This window comes from Lactuca virosa, chromosome 5, assembly GCF_052849685.1.
Source record: "Lactuca virosa cultivar CGN04683 chromosome 5, Lactuca_virosa_CGN04683_v6, whole genome shotgun sequence".
Lineage (NCBI taxonomy): Eukaryota > Viridiplantae > Streptophyta > Magnoliopsida > Asterales > Asteraceae > Lactuca > Lactuca virosa.
In genome coordinates this window covers 45,209,175-45,236,994 of record NC_136430.1, presented here as the reverse complement: position 1 = coordinate 45,236,994, position 27,820 = coordinate 45,209,175, and the positions used below count along the sequence as shown (strand labels likewise).

Below are 27,820 nucleotides of genomic sequence, written 5' to 3'. Positions count from 1 at the left end.
GATGTGATCTTGTCTAGCCACTTGCCTGGTTGGTTTGTTAAGGATAGAATTAGTTAACTAACTAACTACTAGTTAGTTATTTAGTTAGACGTTCTAGTTATGGAGAGGAAATGTGTTAATCTCGAAAATTAGAAAAGGAATTAAGAAGTATTCTTAGTAAAATGTTATAAGTGATTAAGCACTTATTAGATAAGTTGGCACTTATCTCAACCAATTCTCTTATCTTAATTGATTTAGACACCATATTCCTTACATGAAATCACTTTAAGTTATGACCCAGAACTAGTCATCCACTAGATAATAATATATATGTACAAATACATACATGTATAATTAGTACAAAATAACAATGTAGTTTTTGTGTATTTGAACTTAAATCTATATGTTTTATTCTTTTTATTCTAAAACACTTAAATACATTTTAATTATGCTTTATAATAATTCATTTTATATTTTTATTTATTTAAATATAAAATTTATTGAGCAAGGTATAATTTCGTGACATTTGCTTGGGAAGGTAAATTTCTCATCAAGTGGGTACACAAGTGGCCAAGTGGGTGGATTCTTTATAATATAATCTTAGATATTATTTTATGAAAATGTGTTCTAACCCTTCAAATTGGCATAAAATAGGAGTTTAGAGGGTTTAAATCATGAAAAATACGAGTTGGAGGAAGTTCCCGGCGTCAAAGTCCCGTTAAAATGGCAAAACGTTCTGAAATGGTGAAAAATCCGGAGTGGGCTTCGGATTTGTGAGGGTTCCGGAGCCAAACAGCCACTTCCGGAGTCAAATGGTGAGTTTTTGAAGATGGCCTTCATGTTCCAGGGTCAGATACGAAGTCAGCAGGTTCGAAGTTAGGCTGGTTTTCCGAGATGCGAAGGTGTCCGGATCATCAGGAGGTTCCGGAGTCAATTCCTTCCGGGAAGCGAGATCTTCCAGAGCGAAGGAGTTCCGAAGCCAAGGGAGTCCGAGATGCGAATCTTCCCGGTTCCTTAGAAGGTATTCCGGACTAAGAGGGTTCCGGAGTCAATTACTTCCGAAAAGAGAGATCTTCCGGAGCTGCGAGATCTTCTGGAGTGAAGGAGTTCTGAAGCCAAGGGAGTGTGAGATGCGAATCTTCCCGGTTCCTTAGATGGTATTCCGGACTAAGAGAGTTCCGGACCAAGAGGGTCCTTTTGGGTTTTCTCCTTTAGTTTTGAGCTGTTTTCAATAAAGGAAGGGATGAGATGATGTCGGTGTTTATGGGAAAGGTTTGAAATACAATTTTCGTTATCAAGGGAGATTTGGGAGAGATTTTTGGAGAGATTTCTGGGAGAGAGAGATCGTAGAGAGATTTGGGAGAGATTTGAGAGAAAGAGAGAGAGACAGAGTGCGAGAGATTGAGAGAGACTTTCCCGGTGACCTTTGTTAGTGTTTTGCCCCGAAGTGGAAGGACTGTAAACTCCATTACGCCTTGTTATGAGTGTTATACATCCCCAAAGGATACATATTTGAGTTTTATTGAGTCGTTACGTCACTCACCCTAATTAGGGTTTAGGTTGTTGAACAAATAAAGCTCCTGAGTGATACCTGGTATTAAGATAATGAGTTGTACATTAGTAAACATAGATTAAGCCCTAACATACATGTACTAGTTGAGTTGACCGGTTTGACTCGTTGACTTAGTTTGACTTTGACTTGACCAGAAATTGACAGTTGTCACAGATGAAGATTGATAAATTATAAAATCTGTTTATATGGTTATTTCAAATAAATACATCATAATTGTTAAAATATATTCATATTTAGTTGTATAAAATAATTACCAAAAGTATATATATGATTTATTTATTTTAAAGGGTATTTAAGTTAATTTGTTAAAATTTAAAAGAGTTTTTTTGTTAAACATTAGTTGAAGTAGCTTTTGAATTTGAAATTTTTGTTTAACCAAAAAGCTAAAAACTCTTTCTACTGAATGTGACTTTTTTTCAACATTTTGAAAATGCTAAAAACTACAAGTATCCAAAATAATTTTTAGATCCTTAAATGTTACATGAAATAACTTTTAGGTTTAAAGTTGTTTTGTTTCAAACTAAAAGTTAAATACTTGCACTCCCCAAAAGAATTTTTGTTTAAATTGAATTGTTTGTTAAAAACTAAAGGGAAATGGACTCAATAAGGTAATTAACTTTTCGGTTTGTTTACATCTGGGTAACTATCTTTTTTTGTACACATCTACGTAACGAACTTTTTGAAAGTATTCACATATGACCATTGCGACCGTCTGTAACAGGTTACATCCGGTCATAATCGATCATAATGGTCATATGTGAACACTTCCAAAAAGTTCGTTACCTAGATGTGTATAAAAAAAGATTGTTACCCAGATTTGAACACACCGAAAAGGTAAGAGTAAATTACACGAATGGTCCTTATAGTTTGGGTAATTTGTGTGTTTGGTCCCTAACTTATTTTTTAACTTGGATGATCCATATTGTTTATTTTTGTTGTGCGTTTGGTCATTGTCTTGCCTCAAAAGACTATTGTGCCCTTTTTTAATTTATTTTTTAATTAATTTTCTTATTTATGTATTTATTTTTATAATATTTTATAAAATTAATAGACCCCACATATTTGTATCTCCTCACCCTAAACCTCAAACCACATTCGAGAAATTTAAGCTCGGTCCCACCAGTCACCATTCCATCTGTCATCCTCCTCAACTTCTTTTTCCTATCCATGTTTAATGACATCAACATCTTCACTATCCATTCTTTTTTCGGTCATTCAACTCCGACGAACCAACACCATACCACTTCTATTGGGTTGTGGTGGTGGGAAATTCAATGAAGAGACAATGGGTTGTGGGGTTGGTTCGTCGGAGTTGAAGGACCAAAAAAAGAAGGTATGATGAAGACGTTAATATCACCAAAGATGGAAAAGAAATAGAAGTTGAGGATGATAAGAGATGAGATGGTGACTAGTGGGACCCAACTTAAATTTCTCAAATGTGGTTTCAGGTTTAAGGTGAGGAGATGCAGATATATGGGGTCTATTAATTTTTTTTAGATATATAAAAATAAATACATAAATAAGATAACAAATTAAAAAATAAATTAAAAAGGGCACAACAGTCTTTTGAGGTAAGACAATGACCAAACGCACAACAAAAATAAACAGTAGGGATCATCCGAGTTAAAAAATAAGTTAGGGACCAAACACACAAATTACCCAAACTATAGGGATCTTTCTTGTAATTTACTCTTACATTTTCGGTGTGTTCAAATCTGGGTAACAATCTTTTTTTTGTACACATCAAGGTAGCGAACATTTTGGAAGTGTTCACATATGACCGGTTATGACCGGATGTAACCTGCTACAGCCAGTCATAATGGTCATATGTGAACACTTCCAAAAAGTTCATTACCTAGATGTAGGGATGAGAATTTGACCCGGAAACCCGAACCGAACCGAACCAAACCGAACCGAATTAGACCCGAATAAGCAATTCTATTCGGTTTTCGGGTATCTATATAAGGCTTATTCGGTTTTCGGGTTATTCGGTCCAAAAGAACCGAACCGAATATGAAAAGTCACTTTTTTCCCTTGAACGATTCTTTATTCGGTCTCCTGTGAATTTGTTCTATTCGATCGTTACCCACGTAATACACCAAAAAAATCAGGGATTTCGAATTCAATCATCCGTATTACACCAAATCTAGTTGACGACATACTCCTTATGACATTACTCCTTGCGGCTTGCGACATTACTGTTTAATCGACACTTCCACAATCGACAGTTGAGGACTTGCGGCTGCTACCCTTTCCACTTGCAAATTGCGATAACCTGGAGGTCCTGGACTGTAACGCCCGTAGATCCGTGCTAGTCAATTTAGAGACGATAAACGTCAAAATGATTTTTTGATAGAAGATTATTTAGAATGAATAAACTTAACTAAGTTGTAATGGTCGTGACAAGGATTCCGAATATGTAAAGAATGCCGAAATCCGAGTCATAACGAAGAAGTTATGACCTGTCGAAGTTTCGCGACAGAATCGACACGACACAGCGCGACGTAAATAGTGAATTTACGATAGAGCAATATTTGGCTTTAGCGAGCTAAACGAAAGTTGTAGAATATGTTAAACCGAGAGCGTGCATAAAAGGCACGTCCAAATCTGACTTCGTATGGGGAAGTTATGATTTTTCTAAGTTTCAGCTTAGCAATATGCAGCCCAAAACTCGATATTTAAATCGAGTGATTTTTAGCCAAAACAATCTAAACGAGAATCGAAGATCTCGTTAATAGTAGTGCAACGGTAAAAAGACAGACGAAAACGGACGTCAGATGAAGAAGTTATGAATTTATAACGGACTTTTTCTGTCCTGGCCTACTAAAAATATAATATTAAAAATGAATTCAAAATTAGCCAATGGAGTCTAAAAGAAAGTTGTAGAGCATAATCTCACCTACGTGTAGATATAAAGAACGTTGAAAATGGAGCTCGTATGCGAAAGACATGAATTTCTGAAGTCCGGGGCACGAACTTCAACCTGTGTCAGAACTCACGACGTGAACATAGAGTTCACGACGTTAACTCAGTGATTGACACCTTCAGAGCCTGACAGACTGATGTCGCGACTACGCACCTGATGACGACCAAGTTCACAACGTGAACAAGCCTGGTTCACGACGTGAATAGAGATATTCAGCCCTATAAATAGAAATCGAAGGCAGCCGGTTTTGGTTGCTAATTTCTCAACCTCTCTCCTACTTTTCCAATCATTAAGCCTACTTTTAGCTCCCCGAAGTCCCGGTAAGATCCCGACACCCGAAGCAAGTCCCGAAGCCCCGAAGATCCCGAGAAAAAGAGTTTTCGAGCCGAAACTCTGCCCGCGTGAAGCCTCGTTTTTGAGAAAATATCCTGGTTTCAACGAAGAATATTACTTTATAGAGCCGTAGTGCTGTCCGATCATCGTCTTATCATGTGAGTGCATAGTCCCTTTCATGAACATGATTTTAATACAAGTATTGTTTGAATGTATTAAATATATGTTTTGTGTGAGTTATTTGATGATGTTTGAATTAAGTGTTAAAGAACATACTTGATTGTTTATGATAACTTATGTTAAATAGTAAACCTAAGATTTGTTATAATGGTTATGGGGTAGTATCTCTTTATGAGTACGAGTGAGATATATACGGAGAATAGAACTTTAAAATATGTCATTGATCCGGAAGCATGGATTAGACATAGTTATTCGTCCCTAGTCCGAGAGTATGGATTGGACTTAGTTAATTGTCATTAATCCGGGAGTATGGATTAAGACTTAGTCAGTTGTCATTTATCCGGGAGTATGGATTAAGACATAGTCAGTTGTCCTTAGTCCGGGAGTACGGACAGGACATACAATCTGTCATTAGTCCGGGAGTATGGATTTAGACATAGACCAATTGTCCCTTATCCGAGAGTATGGAATGGGCACAATCATGGACTCGAGAATATGGATTAGATCCGGGAGTAAGAGTTAAAATTTAAGGTCCAAGGGTATGGATAGTCTCGTTGAGAGGATTGACGGGGTGGGGTAAGAGTTGGTTATAAATAGAGAGAAAATTTTATATTGTGTGAATTCTAAATTATATATATGTTAGAACATTGTGGGATTGAAATCCCTATGTACTCACCAGGTTTTCCAATCCTGACCGACTCAATATTTTTGTATCAAATGTATCGATACAAAGACACATTACACTGAGAGATTAAAGAGATGTATATCATTAGTGTAGATGAATGTAAGTTCATCTACACTAATGATATATATAGAGAGAAAATTTTATATTGTGTGAATTCTAAATTATATATGTGTTATAACATTGTGGGATTGAAATCCCTATGTACTCACCAGGTTTTCCAATCCTGACCGACTCAATATTTTTGTATCAAAGGTATCGATACAAAGACACATTACACTGAGAGATTAAAGAGATGTATATCATTAGTGTAGATGAATGTAAGTTCGGTTTATGCTTATGTGTCTGTATTGACCAGGACATCCCAAATGTTTTAAAACGAATAAAATACATCTCTTCAGAGATGCTTGGATAAAGTATTTATCATGTTTTCTGGGAACAAATTCTGCAACAGTTTTCTTTAAAAGATTACTCTGATTTTAAAACAAATCATAAACAAATCGGTCTTTTCTGGTCGTGAAATTTGGGGATGTCACAGTTGGTATCAGAGCATTAGTTTAAGCGAACTAGGAATATGGATTTATTTCTAGACTTAAACTTAGGATGCTAAGCAATGATTGTGAGGAGTGTGTCTAATAAATTTAGGTAATGCACCTAAATAGACACAAGCACTGGCTTATTTAGGAAAATGCCTAACATGCTTTTATGTGCTAAATGTTTTGTGTTATAGCTATAAAGATGCTATTATTTGTTCGGATCTATGGTCTGTTGCCGACCGATCCAGAAACCTTATGTGTTTAGGATTCTAAGCGTTCGAATACGATATTAGAACTAACATGTAAACGTTTCGGAGTGATAAGGATGATTTAAATGTCAATCCTAACTAAAGATATAAATTCACCTTATTCGGTGTATAGATCATGATGGCAAGAACCAGAAGTGGAATTGGAAACGCAAACGAAAACAGGAATTAACCACCAGTGATTGAGCAAGTACCTGTTGTAGCTGCTGCACCTGAGCCAATGAAAATGGTTGGGGTACAAGCGATGATTCAAATGATGTTGGACCGTCAAATGGAGGAAACTAGACGTCTGCTTCAGCATAATCGTGAAGAACTTACAATACCGGTTGAACAGCCCGAAATGAATGAAGGGCAGTCGGAAGGAGGAAACTTCAGTGGAGTTGTTGGTCAAGTCAACCCACCAATTGTTAGGAAAAACAACCAGGATGGAGGAAATGACGGACGTGGATGCAAGTACAAGGACTTCATGGCATCCGAACCACTGTGTCTATCTGGAAGCCCAACACCAGTGGAAGTTATGGACTGGATCTCCGAGATGGAGACAATGTTCGAGAGTTGTGAGTGTAGCAACAGACAGAAGACCACTCTCGCCATTCCTCTGTTAAAGTCTGGAGTGCTGAGCTGGAGGAAGCTACTAGCTGGTTCGATGCCCAAGGGAGAAGCTAGAAAGATGTCTTGGGAAGATTTTGTGGTGCAACTAAAAATGCAATACTGCTCTGAGCAGGATCTTCTGGAAATCAACAATGAGTTCCAGAATCTGAAGAAGGGAAATTTGAGCGTCACCGAGTACGTTACTAGTTTTACAGAGAAGATGAAGCTTGTTCCTTACCTACTTCCAACTGAACTCTCCAAGGTTAACAAGTTTTCCCGTGGATTACCAGCGGACTTTGGTCTGATGGTCAAGCAAGCAACCACTTTGAAAGCCGCCATCTGGGCTGCTAAGAACGTCGAGACCTAGATAAGGGAAAAGAATATGGAGAGGGCCGAAGTGGGCGAGAAAAGAAAGTTTGAAGGATCCTCAAGGTCCGATGAGAAGAGAAAATTCTCGAAGTCTGATTCGAAGGAGTTCGAAGAAGGAGCACAATGGTGTGATAAGTGCAAGAGGAAACACATTGGGAGATGCTCTAAAGAGATGACCTGCTTCAAATGCGGGAAGACTGGTCATTACGCCAGTGAATGCACAACCAAAAGAGAATCCTGCTTTAAGTGTGGTGAAGAAGGACACTTCAAGCAAAACTGCCCAAGAAGAGAAGAGGCTACAAAGCCGAATGTGCTGCTACAGCCAAAGGAAAGAGCATTTCAATGTGTTATTATGTATGTTATCAATTGAAATTTGAATGTGTTCTTTTACCTTGAATGAGAACCTTGAATGAGAGAATTTAATGAAAACAACCATATATGTTCTTTTACTTGTTTCATTCCATATTGATGAATCTATTTAAAGAACCTATATTGCTATTCTATTATATTAAAATGATTTTGGTATTGTGCTTTAGATTGATGATGAAGATGTGTTTGTTGATAACACACAAGTTGAAGGAACAAGTCAAGCAACAAAGCTGAAGAAAAGGAAATATGCCCAAAGGGCGGCTTGTTGGGCCGATTATGATGTAGTTCATATCGACAAAGTTAGACATAGCAAATGCAAAAAATGTGGAACTTTTCTCAAAACCTAAGCCGGCGGTAACGGTACTACTAGTATGATTAAACATACGGAAAGATGTAAAATGAACCCAAAAAATTTAGAAAAAAAACTAGATAACCAAACCACTTTAAATTTCAAAAAAAATGAAAACGCGGAGAATAGTATTGGGACTTGGAAGCATGATGAGAAAAGAATAAAAAAAAGTTTTGTTAAACTTATTTGTAGTTGGAGAATTACCGTTCAAGTTTGTAGAGAATGAATCATTTATTGAGTATACAAATGCATTGAACGGGAAAGTAGTTTTGCCATGTAGAACCACAATTTCAAATAGAGTCACCGATTACTTTCCTGAAGAAAAGGCTAAGTTGTTTAAGTTCTTTAGTAATCCCCTAAGTAATGTGCATTTGACCACCGATTGTTGGACAAGCTCATGTCAAAGGTCGAGCTATATGGAGGTCACGGTCTACTTTATTGATGAAGATTGGGTCATGCACAAAAGAATTATCAACTTTAAATCTCTAGATAGTCATAAGGGAGAAGACATTGGGCGCACGTTGTTGACTTGTCTTCAAGAGTGGGTTATCAATAACGTAATGACCATAACCGTAGACAATGCTAGTGCGAATGACAAAGCAATCTAAATTCTAATGAAAAAACTACCAAACTTGTACGATGGGGGGAAATAATTACACGTAAGGTGTATGGCCCACATCCTTAACCTTATTGTTTGGGATGGGTTTGATCAACATCAATCTAGTATCAAGTGCATGCAAAAGGCCGTTAAATACATTAGGAATTCTACATAACGGATTCAAAGGTTCAAAGAATGCATGAAAGAGCTAAATGTGGAATCCAAAAAGTTTTTGTGCAATGATAGCCCAACTCGATGGAACTCCACATACGAGTTATTGAAGATTGCGGTGGAGTTGGAGAAGGTTTTTGGCATGTTTGAAGTCAAAGGTAATTTCATATTCCATTCCATTGTTTTTATTTTTTATTTTTATTTTTATTTTTTAAATTTCAGCATGTTTGCAAATTTTTAGCTAACTTTGAAGTGTCATAACGTCTTCGTTATTTGTCCGATTAGCCCGATTTTTTTTCCAGCTTGTAGTTTACAATTTGAACTACAGTTTAGACTATTTAAATGCATTATTTGGTTGTATATTCAGTGAGTTACAGGCCTCTAAACATTGGATATTAAATCTGAGTTTTTTTGTTTCAACATTTTTCCAAATTTTTAGCCAACTTTGAAGTGTCATAACGTCTTCGTTATTTGTCCGATTAGCCCGATTTATTTTGCAGCTTGTAGTTTACAATTTGAACTACAGTTTAGACTATTTAAATGCGTTATTTGGTTGTATATTCAGTGAGTTAAAGGCCTCTAAAGATTGGATATTAAATCTGAGTTTTTTTGTTTCAACATTTTTCCAAATTTTTAGCCAACTTTGAAGTGTCATAACATCTTCGTTATTTGTCCGATTAGCCTGATTTTTTTCCATCTTGTAATTTACAATTTGAACTACAGTTTACACTATTTAAATGCGTTATTTGGTTGTATATTCAGTGAGTTACAGGCCTCTAAACATTGGATATTAAATCTGAGTTTTTCTGTTTCAGCATTTTTCCAAATTTTTAGCCAACTTTGAAGTGTCATAACGTCTTCGTTATTTTTCCGATTAGCCCGATTTGTTTTCCAGCTTGTAGTTTACAATTTGAACTACAGTTTACACTATTTAAATGCATTATTTGGTTGTATATTCAGTGAGATACAGACTCCTAAATAAGGTGTATTAAAGCTGTTTTTTTTTTAAATAATACTAACATTTACTTTATTATAATAGATCCTATATTTGTTCGAGATGTTTTGACCCCCTCAAAAGAAGATTTCAACATTTGTAGAGCTATGGTTGGATTTCTCGAGAAATTCAAGGTGAAAACCGATATATTATTGACGTCAACAAAACCGATGGCACATCGGTTTTTTGGAGAAATATGTGATGTATATAAACACATTAAAGAATGGGCGGCTAGTCCCCAATTTTGTTTGATCGGGAAGGACATGATTGATAAATATGATAAGTATTGGGGCGACCTTGAAAAGTTAAATGATTTTTTGTATTTTGCCGTCATATTAGATCCACGGTTCAAGTTTGATTTTCTTCAACAAGCTTTTGAGAAGTTGATTAAGTTGAAGAATCCACAAAAAGATCCCATGCTCAACTCGGAAGTCATTTTGAAGGCTAAGGCCTTAATACGGGGTCTTCAACAAAGATTTAAGATTTTTTTTTATTTCTACAAATCAAAGTTTGTCAATACCGACTCTTCTCAAAATCAAACACATGGTCATGAAGATGTAGTTGTGATTGATGACGAGAACGACTTCATGGGTGATTTGATAGTACAAACTGATTACCCATCGGCATCAATGGAAATGGAGTTGACACGATACCTAAACGAGCAGTCAGGTAAATACAATAAATTTTTTAATATTCTACTTTGGTGGAAACAAAATACATCTCGTTACCCTATTGTATCCCGTATGGCGAAAAGGTATAACTTTATTATTTGTATATTTTTTTTAATTATATTTTAACATTTTCTATGTTTATGTTAATAGATATTTTGGGACTGCAAATCTCTATCGTGGCGTCAGAGGCGGCGTTTAGTACAAGCGGACGGATATTGGATCCATATCGAACAAATTTGTCTGCAAATATAGTAGAGGCTTTGGTTTGCACTCAAGATTGGGTAAGGAAATTAAGAAAACCAATTGTGGACAACATTGATAAAATTTTGAAAGACGGTGAGGACGCGAAAGCTTTAGAAGAGGCGATAAAGAACGGAGATGGAAAGGGAAAACAACCAATTAATATTCCCGAATAGTTAATTCGTGTTTGAAAAATGTTATTTTGGATATGGATAAAAACTTAAGATTCATATTTTAATTTGGGTGTGGAATGTTTAATGTTTAACTTATATACTTTGGGTGTTTTCGATGTTTAATTTTTAGTGTTTAATTTGTTTCTTTAAAAGATTTGTTATGAAATTCATAAGCTACAAAAGTCATACAAAATACAATATTTATAATCACATTGTAAATGTTATTTGGGTTATTCGGGTCCTTAATCATATTGTACATGTTATTTGAGTTATTCGGGTCGGAACCGAACCGAACCGAATAATACCCGAATCGAATCGAACCCGTATTGCTTATTTGGTTTGGTTTTCGGTTCAAACAATTACCCTTATTCGGTTTTCGGTTTATTCGGGTTCGGGTCGGTTCGGTTCCGACCCGAATAACATCCCTACTTAAATGTGTACAAAAAAAAATAGTTATCCAGATATGAACAAACCGAAAAATTAATTACCTTATAAGTCTATTTCCCAAAACTAAAAGGCAGGAACCTTTTAACGATCGCTAACAAACAGACACATATCAACTGATCTAGGGAATACTTTTGTACAAAGTGGGATGTGTTGCAACATTTTTTGGTGTAAAAACTCTACGGTGTAAGAATCATTTTTTTGATATAAACACATGTTTGGCTATAGAAAACATGTTTTGGTCATAAAAACATTTTTTTGGGTATTAATAATAACGAATTATAAACTATAATAATAATAATAATAATAATAATAATAATAATTTTCATCTTAAATAATAATAATAATCATAATTCATCATCTTAATTATAAAAATAGCAAATTGTAAAATAATAATAATAATAATAATAATAATAATAATAATAATAAAGTGTGGATTACAAATCACGAATGATAATAATTATGACAATAACTCATAATCACCATCGTAATAATAATATTTAGTTAAGTGATTAAACCATAGACTTTTAAAATTATATTGACTTTTTTGTATTTTTAGTCTTATAATAATTATTAATTAATCATAAATTGAGAACTTTTTTAATTTGAGAAAAAATAAAATTCTATGTAAATAGTTAAATGTCTAGAATAATTAATGAAAACAGTATATGATTTTTTCTGAATATTTTTACCCTAAGTATTTAGTAAAAAGTGTAAGTCTCGAGTTGGGTAAGATAAACTTTATTATGCTTAAAATTGAGCTGATAATATTTTTTATTTCATTTCTTAGTTTACAAATAGCAGATATACTAAATATAATACAAAAACTACCAAGGTTCTAAAAAATTTGTTATGCCTTCGAATGACACGTGATACCATTTTGTCACACTCCCAAACCAGAATGATAGAAACGTTCGTGGGCGGAAGACGTCATGTACAGTATCATAACAACTGTATAATAGTAATTAAAACAATAACAACCATTGTATTGATAATATATTATTTACATTGTATTCGAATAATTGTATATTTGACTCCAAAAGTATACAGCAAAAACTAAGACGTGACGCTACTATATTCCGTGTTCTTGAAACCTGTGTATGTACCTGTCTACTGGTTTCCTGATAATACAAGTGGTTTTGAAAGTGTATCAATATTTAAGTTGTTGAGTTCATAAGTTTATTTTTGTGATGAAAAACTTGTCATTGTTCTTTGAAAAAGTTAGTGTGTTTTTCCAGAAAATCCAATATTTTTTTAGTAAATGAAATGTAAGTAATGTGACCCATGCTTGTTCCTTCTACGATTACTTAGTGTATACAAGTTACATATAATTCAGATCGAGCAGAAAGGTTTGTACCGACGTCGAGCTTTAACTAAATGTCACTTAAGTCATATATATATATATATATATATATATATATATATATATATATATATATATATATATATATATATATATATATATATATATATATATATATGCACAAAATTACCGTCTTAAATCACACCTTACAAACGACGTCGCCACGACTCATAAAAGTTTGAGACTTGATATTGTCGCTAAATCACCACATAGCGTTATTTAGAACCTTGAAAATTACACTCTCAAAATAACAATATATTTAAAAAAAGAATGATCTACTAAATTTTAATTATCTAAAAGAAAAATCAATGTTTAATCACATAGCTTAGATTCCCGCTTAATTAAAAAAATTAAAGAGAAATCAAATGTCTTTTTACTTTTTTTTTTCTATCATCTTTCTACACATTTATCTGTCATACCAAATGGGTTTTAGTTTAGCGATAAGGAATGACTTTCTCATTTGAGAGGTCATGGGTTCAAGTCCCGTTTGAGACTTAGATGCTTGAGACTTAGATGGTGATAGTTAGCAGGTCATGGGTTCAAGTCATGGTTTTAGTTTAGCGATAAGGAGTGACTTTCTCATTTGAGAGGTCATGGGTTCAAGTCCCGTTTGAGACTTAGATGCTTGAGACTTAGATGGTGATAGTTAGCAGTAGATTAGTTTGTCGTCTCAAAAAATAAATAAATAAATAGAATAATATCTAATTTCTCAAAAATTAAATAGAAAACTGTGCTAAAAAGATATTTTCCAATAAGATAGTTACTTTATTAAATATGGAACTTAAAGTTATATCGTTTTATAAGATTCTCTCTCTATATATAATCCTTGGATATTGCGTAATCAGAAAACCACACACATATTTAATTATCATACCTTCTCTCTTTACCTTAATTTGGAGCCGAAAAAATGTTGAGGCAATTGGTTAAGAAGGAACAGATGATGCGAATCTTCAGTTCATCTTATGACAGTGCCGTCATGAAGCGCGTTTTAGCGACACATGCACCCGATGGTCGCCAAGTTGATTTGGAACCACTTCTTGCTGCCATTGAAGAAACATTTCGTCATGCTGTTCTTGCAGATTTCGATTCTGTCATTATCATCACTGCAGTACTATATATGCACGATTATTTATTTTATTTCTTTTTGTTAATTTTCACAATGCTTACCATACATATATTGTTTTGCTTTGTAATATATAGCAGGGGGCGCATAGTGGGAATATTCATGCACTGCCTGGAGACTATAAGCAAGTTTTATTAGGGTTTGACGACATCATTCATACAGTTTCTTGCGAGGTAAATTAATATATAAATAAGATAAATGCATGGTTATGTATTTATATTGTAATTCTTGAGTAAAGTAAAACCTTATTTTTAATTGTTGGCAGCTTACATGCAAATGCTCGGATGGAACAGACGCACATGCATCCACGTTGGCAATTCTTAACATGCTTTCGAGTTACTCATGGGAAGACAAGTTGGTGATATCATTAGGGGCATTTGCTATCATCTTTGGGGAGTTTTGGCTTGTGGCTGAATTATTTGCGACTAATCCTCTTGCTAAATTAATCGCTTTGCTTAAACATATGCCAAATGTTATCAAGCATTACAATATACTAAAAGCTCGGTTTGATGCAATTAATCAACTGATTAAGGCTATGTTGGATGTGACAAAGTGTATTATAACATTCAAGAATCTACCTCATCAATATATCCAGGATGACCAACCACCCAAGTCAACAGCAACAGCTGATCATATTCCCACTGCCACTTATTGGTCCATCAAGAGTATGGTGGCTTGCACATCTCAGCTAACAAGCCTTCTGGGCATGAATTATGAGTAAGTTTATTTTAATTCAATTAATTATCCACAAGGTTGTTTTTGGATTATGGTAATTTATAAGACAAGAAACATATTATTTGTTACATGTTATCAATTAACAACAGGTACATCACAGCTACCTCCGAAGCATGTGAACTTTCAAGCTTGACTCATAAAGTTCACAACATTCACGAGCACCTTAAATCAATCCTCGTCCTTTGCTACCAAAACATAGGCAAGTGCTTAAAATTTTGTTTTACACAATACACATGACATAAGAGTTTTTACCGGTAGCGGAACCAGAAAAAATCCAAGGTATAGCACACGTGATTTTTGGGGTGGCATGCCGAAAAATTTACACTACGCGAGAAAGTTTCCCAAAAAAATTATTTTATGCCGAAAAATTTAAGGAGCAGCATCGGCTACCCCTAGAACCCTGGTTTTTACCAATGTCAATGGTAAAAAAATGTCCATCTACATTATAAAGATGGGATAGAGACTCACTCCCAATTAATTCTCCGTTAACTCTCTGTCAATTAAAAAGATATCATAAATGTCTTAATCGTCCTCGTAATAAAAAAGTAATCTTTTGTTAATTAGCTAGCTTAAAAGAATTAAAGTTGGAAAAAAAGAAATATTAATGTCCATAATCCATATAGTTGCATGCTATTGTTATATATAGAGGAAAAGCAACAAGAGGAATATCATCGTACTCGCACACGAATCGTTGAGGCGCAAAATGAGGAACAAGCTTCAATTAACTTGACTAGGACCTCAAGCGATGTAGGTATATTGCATCAAACTCAAACTCGTAAGGAAGTTGGGTCCCATGAAGAAAACAAATCCTCTGGCTCTGTAAGCTCACATAGCCAATCTATGACTGACTTTGGTTGTGGTTCTGGCTCTGGCATCCCACATAATCAATCTATGAGTGGATCTGGCTCTGACTTTGGCTCTGTAATATCACAAAGCCAATCTATGAGTGGCTCTAGCTCTGGCTCTATAATCCCCCATAGTCAATCTATGACCGACTCTGGCATCTCACATAGCCAATCTATGAGTGGATTTGGCTCTGGCTTTGGCTCTATAATATCACAAAGTCAATCAATGAGTGGCTATGGCTCTGGCTCTGTAATTTCACATAGCCACTCTATGACTGAATCTGGCTCTGGCTCTGGCTCTGTAATCTCACATAGCCAATCTATGACTGACTCTGGCTCTATAATCTCACATAGCCAATCTATAAGTGGCTCTGGCTCTAGCTCTGGCTCTAGCTCTGACTTTGGCTCTGTAATCTCACATAGTCAATCTATGAGTGGCTCTGGCTCTGCAATCTCACATCGCCAATCTATGAGTGACTCTGGCTCTGGCTTTGCAATCTCACATCGCCAATCTACGAGTGACTCTAGCTCTGCAATCTCACATCACCAATCTATGAGTGGTTCTGGCTCTGGCTCTGCAATTTCACATCGCCAATCTATGAGTGGATCTGGCTCTGTAATCTCACATCGACAATCTATGAGTGGAACGGGCTCTGGCTTTGCAATCTCACATCGCCAATCTATGAGTGGCTCTGGCTCTGCAATATTACATCACCAATCTATGAGTGGTTCTGAATCTGACTCTGCAATTTCACATCGCCAATCTATGAGTGGATCTGGCTCTGTAATCTCACATCGACAATCTATGAGTGGCACTGGCTCTGTAATCTCACATCGCCAATCTATGAACGACACTAGCACTGGCTCTGTAATCTCACATAGTCAATCTATGATTGGCTTTGGCTCTGGCTCTGGCTCTACAATCTCACATAGCCAATCTATGACTACCTCTGGATCCGCCTCTGTAATCTCTCATAGCCAATCTATGACGCGAGTAGTTCGAAGTAGTAGTTTGGATATCCACACCACTCATACAACATCACGTTAATTAGGTCCGCTCCATTACTTTCACTCTATATACGTTTTCATATTAATTCTTGCTTTACATTTAATTGATATATGTATTATCATTCCCCGTTTAATAATTTAGATTTTATTGTCCGTGGAGTCTTTTCCGTTTTGTTTCTTATATATAATAGCCTTGAACCTCACCATCATGTATATATAGCCTAATTAACCCTATCTTTATTTGTGCATGATGTGTATGTCAGGGACGGAGACTCACACTTAAATACTCGCGTAGATGTTTTGTCTTGAGGCCAAGTTATGCTTATCGAGATTTTACTGGAATACGTACCACATCAATATATTGATGTTGGATGACGCTTTCCAAGACATGCATATATAATCAATTACTATTAATTAGTTGTTGTTGATTAAACCTTACGCACGTACATCAAATTGTGGAAATTTGGGTTTAGTAACACCCGCTCGATTGATATAATGAATGTTCTGAAATTTGTATGTTTGGAATGAATTTCTGCATTGGTATTTCTTTTGAGTTGTGAACTTAAACTTACTTACATTTGACTAGACTGTACGTGTAGCTAAGAATTTCGAAATCGTTGTTTGGTATGATGGGTATATATTAATGGAGGATTATATAAATATGCATGCATTATTTATTTATCTATATTTATATTATTATTGATTATTAATAACGTCGACCCACCATATCATCATTATCATGTGTATCCTTTTATAGAGATCGACCTTAAGAAATAAACCAAGACGTGAATTGGGCCGACAATATATAAATATATATATATATATATATATATATATATATATATATATATATATATATATATATATATATATATATATATATATATATATATATATATATAGAAAGAGAGAGAGAGAGAGAGAGAGAGAGAGAGAGAGAGAGAGAGAGAGAGAGAGAGAGAGAGAGAGAGAGAGAGAGAAAGAGAGAGAGATATATAGATTTAAATATTCTAACTAATTATGTATGGATGTAAGAATGATTGTGGATCAATCATTCCAAAAAGATATTTGTGTAATGCTACATTATAATTAATATTTTGAAATTAATTAAGTATGATTACACTTTAGGTTTGATATTTATTTAACCTTATTAACTAACTTATAATTATTATTAGAATGAAACTGAAAAGTCATGGAAGTTTCAAATGAATGTGGTAAAATAAAAATGCATTGGGAGTTTCAAATGAATGTTGTGAAAGTAAAAATGCTTCCTTTATAATATAGTATGACTAGGCGAATATCCGCGCGTTGCGCATTAAGACCTATATAGTTGAAATCTTTACAAATATATGTTTTTTTAAATATAACAATAACGTTGTTGTTATATTTAATATAATAATTCATATACTAAATTGATATAATATATTGATTATTTTGAATTATATGATAATATATACATCTATTATAACTGCACAATCTCAATTGTTTGGCTAATTTCTACCTGTGAGTTACTCATGAATAAAATTAAATATAATATATGGTTTAATGTTATTTATAGTTGTTGTTATTGTTAATTAATTTTTTAAATTTTATTTGTTTAACGTTTTAATTTCTATCATTATAATTATTTAAAACATCAAACATCGTTTTTTTATTTTAAAGGTAACAATATAATCATTTTATAGAGTTATTTTTAACTATTATTATTATAAGTTATTTTAAGCTACTTATTTGAAAAGTTTTAACGATTATAAAAATATATTTAGGAAATATTTTAGTTAAATTGAAATTACAATTTAGTTTTTACATTTAACACTACAATTTATCACTTTTAACTATTCACAAAATATTCATTGAGTTTTTTAAATGGAATTGAATTTTATATTTAAGTTGACATTGTAATGTTTTATTTAAATTCACAATTTAAGTATTTTGTCCAAACTGTTCAAAATTTATAGCTTTAAACTGATAATGGTTTACATACAACAACATATTAAATTTAATAAATTAAGTATAATATGTTAAAAGTTAAAGTCATAACTTTATAAGTAGAAGTAAAAATATTATTTTAATGTTGAAATTTAGTTTATTTATGATTACACTTTAGGTTTGATATTTATTTAACCTTATTAACCAAACTATAATCATTATTAGAAAGACACTGCAATTTATCACTTTTAATTATTTACAAAATACTATTTGGGTTGTTTAAGTTAAATTAAAATTTATATTTAAGTTGACCATGTAATGTTATATTTAAATTAATATGGATCTCTTTGAGATGTCCTTCCCTTAGGAGATAGCTAATCTCCTTTCTGAGGGCTACACAATCCTCAGTGATGTGGCTGAAATCTTCACGGTATGTGCACCATTTCAACTTCTCTTTCCAGCCACTTGATTTCTCTCCTTTCCTTGGCCACCTTGCTTTCTTGCCAAGATCGTGCATGGTAAAGATTAGACCTTCTTCAAGTCTAATGAACCTGAATGTTCTACTTCTGACTTTGTCATTTTCCTACACGGGGTCATTACGAGATCCTCATAAAAGGGGGGATCCTTCTTTAAATCCATCTTAGAGGCTTCTACTGCAGTGACTATGTCGATATTAGGAATATTCAGCTCTTCCATGCGAAACTTGCTTACAAAATCTCTAAAGGATTTGTTAGGATCCTGGAGTACTCAATGGAGATCACTAGTGATCCTTTTGAATGTCCTGTTACAAGAAAATCGACTATTGAAAAGATTAACTAAATGAGCAAAAACAGTAATAAAGAGGAACACTGAGAAGCCATTTCAAGACTGATCCTATGAGGGTGGAATCAAAACAGGCTTCCTATAGATGTGTGGGAATGATGATGATCTTCATTCTTTCTCTGTATTACACCACACATTCTTTAGGATCAGTGGTTCCATCGTAAGGCTTCATGTTGGGTGTTTGGAAGCGCTTTGGGACTTCATCTATTGCAGGAGCAAATCTTGAGATTCTGTGGCTCGTGGGAGATACCTCTAGTATAGGTTGGACCACTCCGGGTACACATGAGATCATCTCCCTTAACTACCGAAGTTCCTTGCCTATGACCATATCATAAGCTTAAGTGTAAGAATTAGGGTTCCATATAACTCTTGGAATTTTACACTATATATGTAACCCACTAAATCCAAAAATCGACCTAAGAGTGACATTGCATGAGTGTGGACGATTTTGGAGCCTAAACTCTCTCATTTGTCTTCCAACTGTTCATGATGTTTGTGACTTGTTTGAGGCACAACACTTGGGGTGCTAAGCTCTTGAAAGGCAAAATTCTACAAGCTACAACAAAGAGGTAGTCTTCTGACTTACTTTTATGATTTATATGTCAAATTGTATGCTAGTTGTAAGCTTCATGCTTTAGAAAATTTTGTTGCATTTATAACTAGAGAAAACTTAGATCCAAAGCTATGAGGGTTGTATGTGCACCATAGGAGTGTTATAGTACATAAAACCCAACAGTGGTATCAGAGCCATGAGTGTTTTCTGTTATATAGATGCATAAATTAATTGTTCAAAGTTGAGAAAATTGAAAATCTGCACTCTGACAGGGGGGACTCGACGAGTCTATATATGAACTCGACGAGTTGATGATGAACTCGACGAGTCCATGAGCTGACTCGACGAGTTCAACAGTCTGTTTGTAGTTTTTTGGGTTTTTTTAGCCAGAATTGGATTTGGATCATTACCTTAAACTGTTTTGTATCATAAAAGCTATTTTTTTCTGATATGGTAATGATTTTCCCATCCAATTAAAAGATAGATTGTCAAATTATAAAATAATTACTAGATTATATGATAAACTAATTATTAGTGTAATTTGATTTGAAATTATCTTACTACAAAAGTTGTATTATGATCAAATTGGTAAACGATAAAATGGTTGTTTTATTAAGTTTAAAATTTGATCTAAATGTTTTTGGAGAGTTACAAAACTTGGATTTAAGTTTTGGAATTCTAAAAGTTTTTTAGGAGTTACAATATTTGTCATCAAATTTGGAACTCAAAAGTTTTTTTAAGGAGTTACAATATTTGTCATCAAATTTGAAACTCAAAAGTTTTGAAGAGTTTCATAACTTGTCCTCAAGTTATGGAACATGAAAAGTCTCATTCATAAAAAAAACTAACTCCATAAGTTATGGAAACCAAAAGTTTCAAGAGTTACAAAACTTGCCCTCAAGTTTTGGTATTTGAATAGTCCACAAATTATGAAACATCGAATTCAAAACATATGTAATTTGGAAAATTTTCAAAAGTGTAACTCATGGGTTCATAACTTAAAAAAATTAATTAAATAGTTTTAATTTTGAACTTTTATGTTTAGAACCTTGGTGTTTTGAATAAGTTTAATTACACAATTATGAACTTTATTAATAGTTAATTAAATGTTTAATTAAAAGAGTATTATTAAATCCATAATCATATGGTTTAATTTAATTAAATTAAAAGTCTAATTTATAGTTTAAACCACTTAGTATTTTAAATGTTTAAAATACACTCTTATATTACATAATATTAAAAGTTTAATGTATTATATATGTATAAGTTAAAAAGTCTTACCGTTAGTAGGCCTCATTCACGAAGCTAATCTATAAGGGGTGTTTAAGGAAGCGGTCTGTAAAATGACCGCCATTGGGTATCCACTCTTACCCACCTCACCCTTGACCAGTGGAGGGTCGTTAGCCGAACGGGTAGGATATGACACAAACTTCCACTAAAAGTAACTAAATATTTATAAATTCCCAATCTTAGTTACTTAGGAAAAATGTGAATTTGGTGCTAACCCATGAAATTGCACTTTGCACCTTGCTAAGTCGTTAGTGGAGCGTGTGTGGTTAAATGACACACTAATTTGGGACTAGCAAGGGTGGAAAATGGTAGCTTGATGTTAATCATGGATCAATGGAGCGTGTGTGGTTAACCGACACATTGATTAGGTGATATGTAACATCGAGAGTACCAAGCTAATTTGCATGGTTATTCACACCTTGTTTGTGATCCTCGACATCCCAGTCACAAACTTGAGAGGGCATAATCGAGATTAAACATGCTATTGAAAAGTTCAACGAATCTCAAAGAATCTGGGAATTTCAATTCATTCAAAACCTAAAATTCATTTTCGTTTTTCATGGTGGAAATTGGTAAATCGTCATTTACCTACCTTCAAAAATTTTGCAATTGGATTACAACACCCCTCTTCTGAATTGTAAAATATTGTGTTGGGTCCTAGCCTTAAAATTTCATTTTGGGTGTTATATTAAGGACTTAAATCAACTAAATTGAATTTCTCCCTTATAGATGTCTAGTTATGGCAACTATGGTCTTCCCGAATCTTTTGTAAAAAGCTTTCCTTATGAAGATGATGTCCCACAATTGGATCGTGGAAATGGATATCATGTTTCACTTCCTCCACCTCCTCCAATAATTCTCCCTAACCCACATGTTCAAAGACTTGGAGATGAAGTCACACATTGACAGGCTATGTCTTGGAGATGAAGTCACACATTGACAGGCTGGGAATGTTAAGAGTCATTGTCTCGAGGAAGTACGCTGTTGACTTGGTTCTTCAGTCACTTGCTAAGTCATATAGTGAGTTCATTAAAGATTACTATATGACAGACTGCGACATGTCCCTTATCGATCTTACCTATTTGCTAATTGTTGCTGAATTAGCAATGATTTGATGCACTGGTAAAGCAAATTTGATTGGAAGATCTACTTCCCAAACTTCCATGGACAATGACAATGGAAACATTGGAAGTCCAGAAAAATTTCTCTTTCCAAGGGAAAGGGAAAGGCTAAGTCTGAGATTGTCCCATGTACCATTATGAAAGAGTCTGTTTGCTTCTATTTCCAAGAGAAGGGGCATTGGTTGCGAAGCTGCCGTATCTACGTGAAGGACCACAAGGATGGTAAAGTCAAAATGTTTGACTCTACTTTAGGTAAGTCCATTATCTAACTCTATTAAGTTCCTGTTTGTAGATTCTTAATACATTATGCGACAAGATTGCATTTTGATGTGTTTGTAGGATCGAAGAAAAGAAAGGAAGTGTAACACCCGGTTCTGAAAGTACCTAGTTGTGGTCTCGGAGGCCAAAGGGAGGAGGCGATTCGGTCTTTTATGGGTATCGGGTCTTATTCAGAAGGTTTTAGGCTTGGGGTGTGGCTAGGCACGTAGGGCTTCCCGCCACCTTTTTGTGGATATAAAGTTCGTCGGAAACGGACTTAGAATGAAGGAGTTATAGCAATTTGAAGTTATTGTCAATTTTAGTCCCTAATGGAGTTTTGTAGCAAGGCAGCCCCATGCATGCATGGAATGCATGCATGTGTTTAGCTGAGTACGCCCAACGTATAAGGTCATATGGACGCGGGTGCGGAAAGGCGTACACCCAGCGTACGAGAAGTACGCCCAGAGTACGTTCTGAGTCCCTAAACCATAATTTTAGGGTTAAGCCATATATAAAGAACCTTATGTCTCGAAGGCCAGCCTCTATTTCCACCCTAAAGGAGCTACTATGAAACCCTAATCCATATTGGAATGTTCTTGGATCTTAGAAGGCCACTAGAGATCATTTTGGTGTTGTGGATCCATTTTCTAAGCAAGAAAGGAGCAAAGCAAGGTGGTGGTTCAAAGGAGAGGTTGTAGATCTGGGATTGTTGCTTCATTTCTGACCGTTTCAAGGTATAAAGATCTGAACTTGGTGATTAATTCCTTAGATCTCTTAGGTTAAGTTTTTGGACCATTTTGGTCCAAAGGTTGAAGCTTTGTGGTTTAATCCGATTTCTAGGACTTGGAGTTGCTACTCTCAGTTCTAAATGATTCCCTAAGGCAGAAAGTTTCCATCTTGGATGTCCTAATGGGTTCATGCATGAGTTAAGACCATTTTTATTGAAGTTAGTTGTCACATTTCAAGTTTGGGCTCTATTGGTGGGTTGCAAGCCACCAAGTGAGGGACTTTATGGATTAAGACGTTGAAAAGGACCTGGATCTGTGATTGTAGCTTCTGGAGTTGAGTATTAAGCACTTAATGGGAAAAGTGACTTAAGAGAGAAGTACGATGGGCGTACATGCAGGTACGCGCAACGTACACACCATTCAGCCAATACGCTTAGCGAACAAAGGAGTACACCCCACGTACTCATCAGATATGGGTTTGACATGTTTTGGGCCTCGGTTTGGGCCATGCTTTGGAATTCGAGTCTTTGGGCCTCAGTGGGCCATCAAGAGTTAGATAATTTCGGCCAAGAATATGTTTGGGCTTAGGGTAAGGCCCATTAGAGGGATTGGGCTCAATTTAGCAAATTGGGCCATTAGTGGGCCACTAGTGGGCATGGGAAGCCTACCTAGTGTTGGGCCTTTTGTATTATGGTTTTGGGCCTTAGATAAAGACCATGTTCGACTAGGGGTAAAATGGTCATTCTACCCTAAGGTGGATTATTGTTTTGGACTAATTGTTATTTTGGGCAATGGTAGCTCGGGGAGTCGAAAGATCAGCAGTTCGGGGATCTGCCAGCTAGCAGCGAGAGGTTTATCCGTAGGATTCTTCAGGCAGCTTGTGAGGTGAGATTTTCTCCTATAGGAATGGGTCTAAGGCACCAATGCATGCCTGTTTATGTATGTTAGTGTATACCGGATTTAGGTCCAATGACGGGGTTAGCCCGATGTAGTTTATATGCTTCTGGATTACGGTCCGATGCCGAGCGAGGCCCGAGGAAGGTTTATATGTTTCCGATGTCGGGTGGTACCCGAGGAAGGAATGCATGTTTAGTTATACTTGTTCTCTTTGTAATACTTGTATGTGCCTGGTAGGGAGGTAAGTGTAGGCAGGGGCCCGTATCTCATCACTAACTGAGTGTGGACCGGGTTCCATATCTCATTATTAGCAGAGTAGGGGTGGGGTCCAAGCTAGGCGGGGCCTTGAGACTAGCAGTTATAGTCTTGTGTTTGTCTGTTATGTACTAGCATGATTACGTTTATATGTTTGTATGTGTATAGCGGACGGGGCCCAGAGACAGGCGGAGCCTGGTAGAAACATATCTGTATACCGAGCGGGGCTCGATGCCAGGCAGGGCCTGATGCCAGGCGAGGCCTGATGTCGGATGTGTCCGATGCCGGGCGGGGCCCGAGGTAGCGGGCTAGGCCCAGTGTTTGCAGTATGTGATTATGTGTATGGTATGTGGTATATTGGGGAGAATCACTAAGCTTCGTGCTTACGGTTTTTAGTTTTGGTTTCAGGTACTTGCAGTTGCAAAGAGAAGAGCTCGCGATGACTGCATTGCACACACCAAAATGTTTTAGCCTAGGATGTTTACTCTGATGTTTTGAAACTCTGATAACAATGTTTGAGATATTATAACTTGTGTTTTGATGAAATGGGTTGATAAATGTGGTTTTATTATTAAATTAAAATGAAAATTTTGGACCGTATTTTTGGGATGTTTCAAGTTGGTATCAGAGCCTTGGTTTGAGGGATTCGGGCACATTCTCGGGTGTGTCTGGACTCAAACTGAGGACTTGGTATGAAAGTTTTCAAAAAAAAATTGTTTTATAAAGAGAAACTTTGAAAAGAGAAAAGAACTTCGAAAAGAGAAAAGGGTGTGGTGCATGCAATCAGCCGAGCTCAAGTAAGTATTCCCAGTTTACCCTTACAAGTTTATGTTATGATATGTTTATGAGAACTGCATGCTAGATTAGGGTTAAGGATCTAGGAAGGATGCCTTATGTGCCTGTTATGTATGAATCGGCTTTATGAATTGCATGCTAGTACAGATTAGTCAGCATGATGGCCTGATTAGTATATGCTTGATTATGTGTACTCGATGCTCGAATGCTGCTTGCTTTGTGCTTTTAGGAGTTCTAGTTATCTTTTACTAACTAGTAAACAAATATGTTAAGTTACATATTGCGAGGAGTAAATAATTTTAGAAGGTTATGTCTAACTCTATTTCACAACTCTTGTCTGAGTCCAACCGTTGTAGGCTAGGATCTCTCATTCGAAGAATTATCTAGTCTTAGTGATATGTAATGGTATTCTCGAGCTAGTTAGGGGGAGATAGTAGGGACTTCTTATGCAACTGATGGCGGAGAGTGGGATGGTGATTACCCTAGGGCAAGCCTAGGATGAAAGTAGTGCTGGGAGCAGTAGTAGTAGTAGTAGTAGTAAGGGACTTGGTGGAGTCGAGGCAATCCTTGAGGAAAGTACGGATAGATGTGGAAGGTAGTATGGGCCCATACTACTGAAAGCAGAGGATCCATACTCGAGTCAAGGAGGGCTGAGATAAAACTAGGAAACTTGGAGTGCATGTGTGATCCCTCGATAGTGATGTGTATCCTGATGAATGTTATGTTATTAGGCAGTATGGTGACGCTACGGGGTAGGCCAGTGGGCAGTTCAGGTGCCGGTGAGGGATCAGGCTCGGGTTCAGGAGCTGAGCAGCTTGGGGAGCAGATGAGTGAGTTTATATCAGCAGAGATTATGCGCAGTATATTGGACCAGACTCCTCTGATCTTTGGTACGGTCAAGGAGGGCATATTGGAGATTGTAACGCCCGTAGATCCGGGCTAGTCAATTTAGAGACAATGAGCATCAAAAATGAGTTTTTTATGGAAGATTATTTAGAAGGAGTAATCTTAACCAAGTTGTAGAATATTTCACAAGGGTTCCGTACATATAAAGAATGCCGAAATCCAAGTTATAACGAAGAAGTTATGGCCCGTCGAAGTTTCACGACAAAACCGACACGGCACTACGCGACGTAAATAATGAATTTACGATAGAGGACTTTTTGCCCTTACTGATCTAAACAAAAGTTGTAGTATACGTTAAACCGAGAGCGTGCATAAAAAGAACGCCGAAATCTGACTTCGTATGAGGAAGTTATGATTTTTCTAAGATTTGGCCTAGCAGTGCACGACCCGAAAATCGAGTTTTAGATCGAGCGGTTTTTGGCCAACGTGACCTAAATGAGGATTGAAAATCTCATTAATAGGAACTTAACGACAAAAATACAGACGAAAACGGAGTCCGTATGTAGAAGTTATGAAATTTGCGCGGACATTTAACAGTGTAGTCACCTTCTACTGTTAAATTTAAGATCGGCCAAGAGTTAGCCGACAGAGTCAAAATGAAAGTTGTAGATCTTATTTTTACCTACGCGTGGATATAAAGAACGTTGAAAACAGAGCTTGTATGCGAAAGTTACGAGGTTTACAAGTGGGCAGGGTGCTGGTGCAAAAGGGGTGACGTGGCACAATCTTGGCCATTGCTTTCTCCCCAAGGCTTGCCACTAGATGGTGACATGTGACACTAATTTCAGCCATATTTCACCCTATAAATACAACCCCTTCCACCCTCATTTCTTCACACCTCCACCCTTTTCTCTCAACTCTCTCTCTAAACCTCCCAAAACTCACCTAGCGCTAGAAGAAAGCCCCGGAGCGCTCGACGGCTCCGAGAAGAAGAGCTTTCGGCTCGGAAGTTCTGCCCCTGCAGAGCACGAATTCTAGCCAAACCCCCTCGTAAGTAAGATACGCCTACCTAATTTTTAATATAGCTTTTATTTAAATATAGTAACGTTATTAGGACCTTATAATATTTATTTGAGCTATTATTACGGGTTATATAAGTGTCGTTATAATATCTTTTTAACCACTTGCGGTACGGGGAATCCGGTTTGAAGGGCCGCCTGGGTTGTTGGATTTCAGAAGTGCTATATGCCAAAATGATCCTGCACTCGGGTGTTTCATATCTGGCCCCTGTCTGTACATAGTAGGTGAAGAGTATTGTTTAAGGCTTATATAATAGTAATAATAGTTAGACTATTAATTAGTCTCGTTGAACATTAGACTAAACTCTAGTGGAAATGATACTAGGTTTTGTCAACGGAAATTCGTTTTAAAGTAAACGAAGTGTTGTCCGAGTACCGAGTCACCACCATTGCAAGTGAGTGCATAGTTACTTTCATCTTACACATAGATATGAAGTATTTTATACTCCCTCCGTCCCAATATTATTGTCCACAGACAAAAAACACACATATTAAGAAAAACATTAATTACCACTAACTTTATTTAATAAAATGACAGTTTTGACTTTACTTTGCATTTAATGTTCCATTAAATGCTTAGTTGGTTAAGTAATAATGAGGGGATATTTTGGTTAAAATGTTATTTATTTTTAGAAGTGGACTATTATTTTGGGACAAACCAAAAAGGAAAGATGGACTATAATTTTGGGACGGAGGGAGTATAAATTACGTGGTATGTGTGCATATTAT

At 35.8% G+C, this 27,820-nt stretch overlaps 1 protein-coding gene across 6 annotated transcripts; it reads left to right on the top strand.

Annotated features, from left to right (window-relative positions):
- Nucleotides 1–13,667: 13,667 nt before the first annotated feature.
- Nucleotides 13,668–17,061, top strand: LOC145115104 (protein SIEVE ELEMENT OCCLUSION B-like). 6 transcript variants are annotated; one of them, XM_079051277.1, is made up of 6 exons: nt 13,668–13,897; nt 14,011–14,103; nt 14,196–14,647; nt 14,755–14,864; nt 15,312–16,562; nt 16,782–17,061. In XM_079051277.1, exons 1-5 carry the CDS (start codon nt 13,715–13,717, stop codon nt 16,556–16,558), a joined length of 2,085 nt encoding a protein of 694 aa, XP_078907403.1. In that variant the 5' UTR covers nt 13,668–13,714; the 3' UTR covers nt 16,559–16,562; nt 16,782–17,061. The 6 variants fall into 6 exon arrangements, with proteins under 6 accessions (XP_078907403.1, XP_078907402.1, XP_078907401.1 ...); XM_079051276.1 differs by having other exon boundaries at nt 14,008–14,103; XM_079051275.1 differs by having other exon boundaries at nt 13,668–13,915.
- The last annotated feature ends 10,759 nt before the right edge of the window (nt 17,062–27,820 follow it).

Excerpts from the sequence above, each read along its gene's own strand:
- LOC145115104 (XM_079051274.1), top strand. The coding sequence starts at position 13,715 with ATGTTGAGGCAATTGGTTAAGAAGGAACAGATGATGCGAATCTTCAGT. Across the intron at positions 14,104-14,195 it reads TTCATACAGTTTCTTGCGAG|CTTACATGCAAATGCTCGGA; the intron begins GTAAATTAATAT and ends AATTGTTGGCAG. Across the intron at positions 14,865-15,311 it reads CCTTTGCTACCAAAACATAG|AGGAAAAGCAACAAGAGGAA; the intron begins GCAAGTGCTTAA and ends TGTTATATATAG.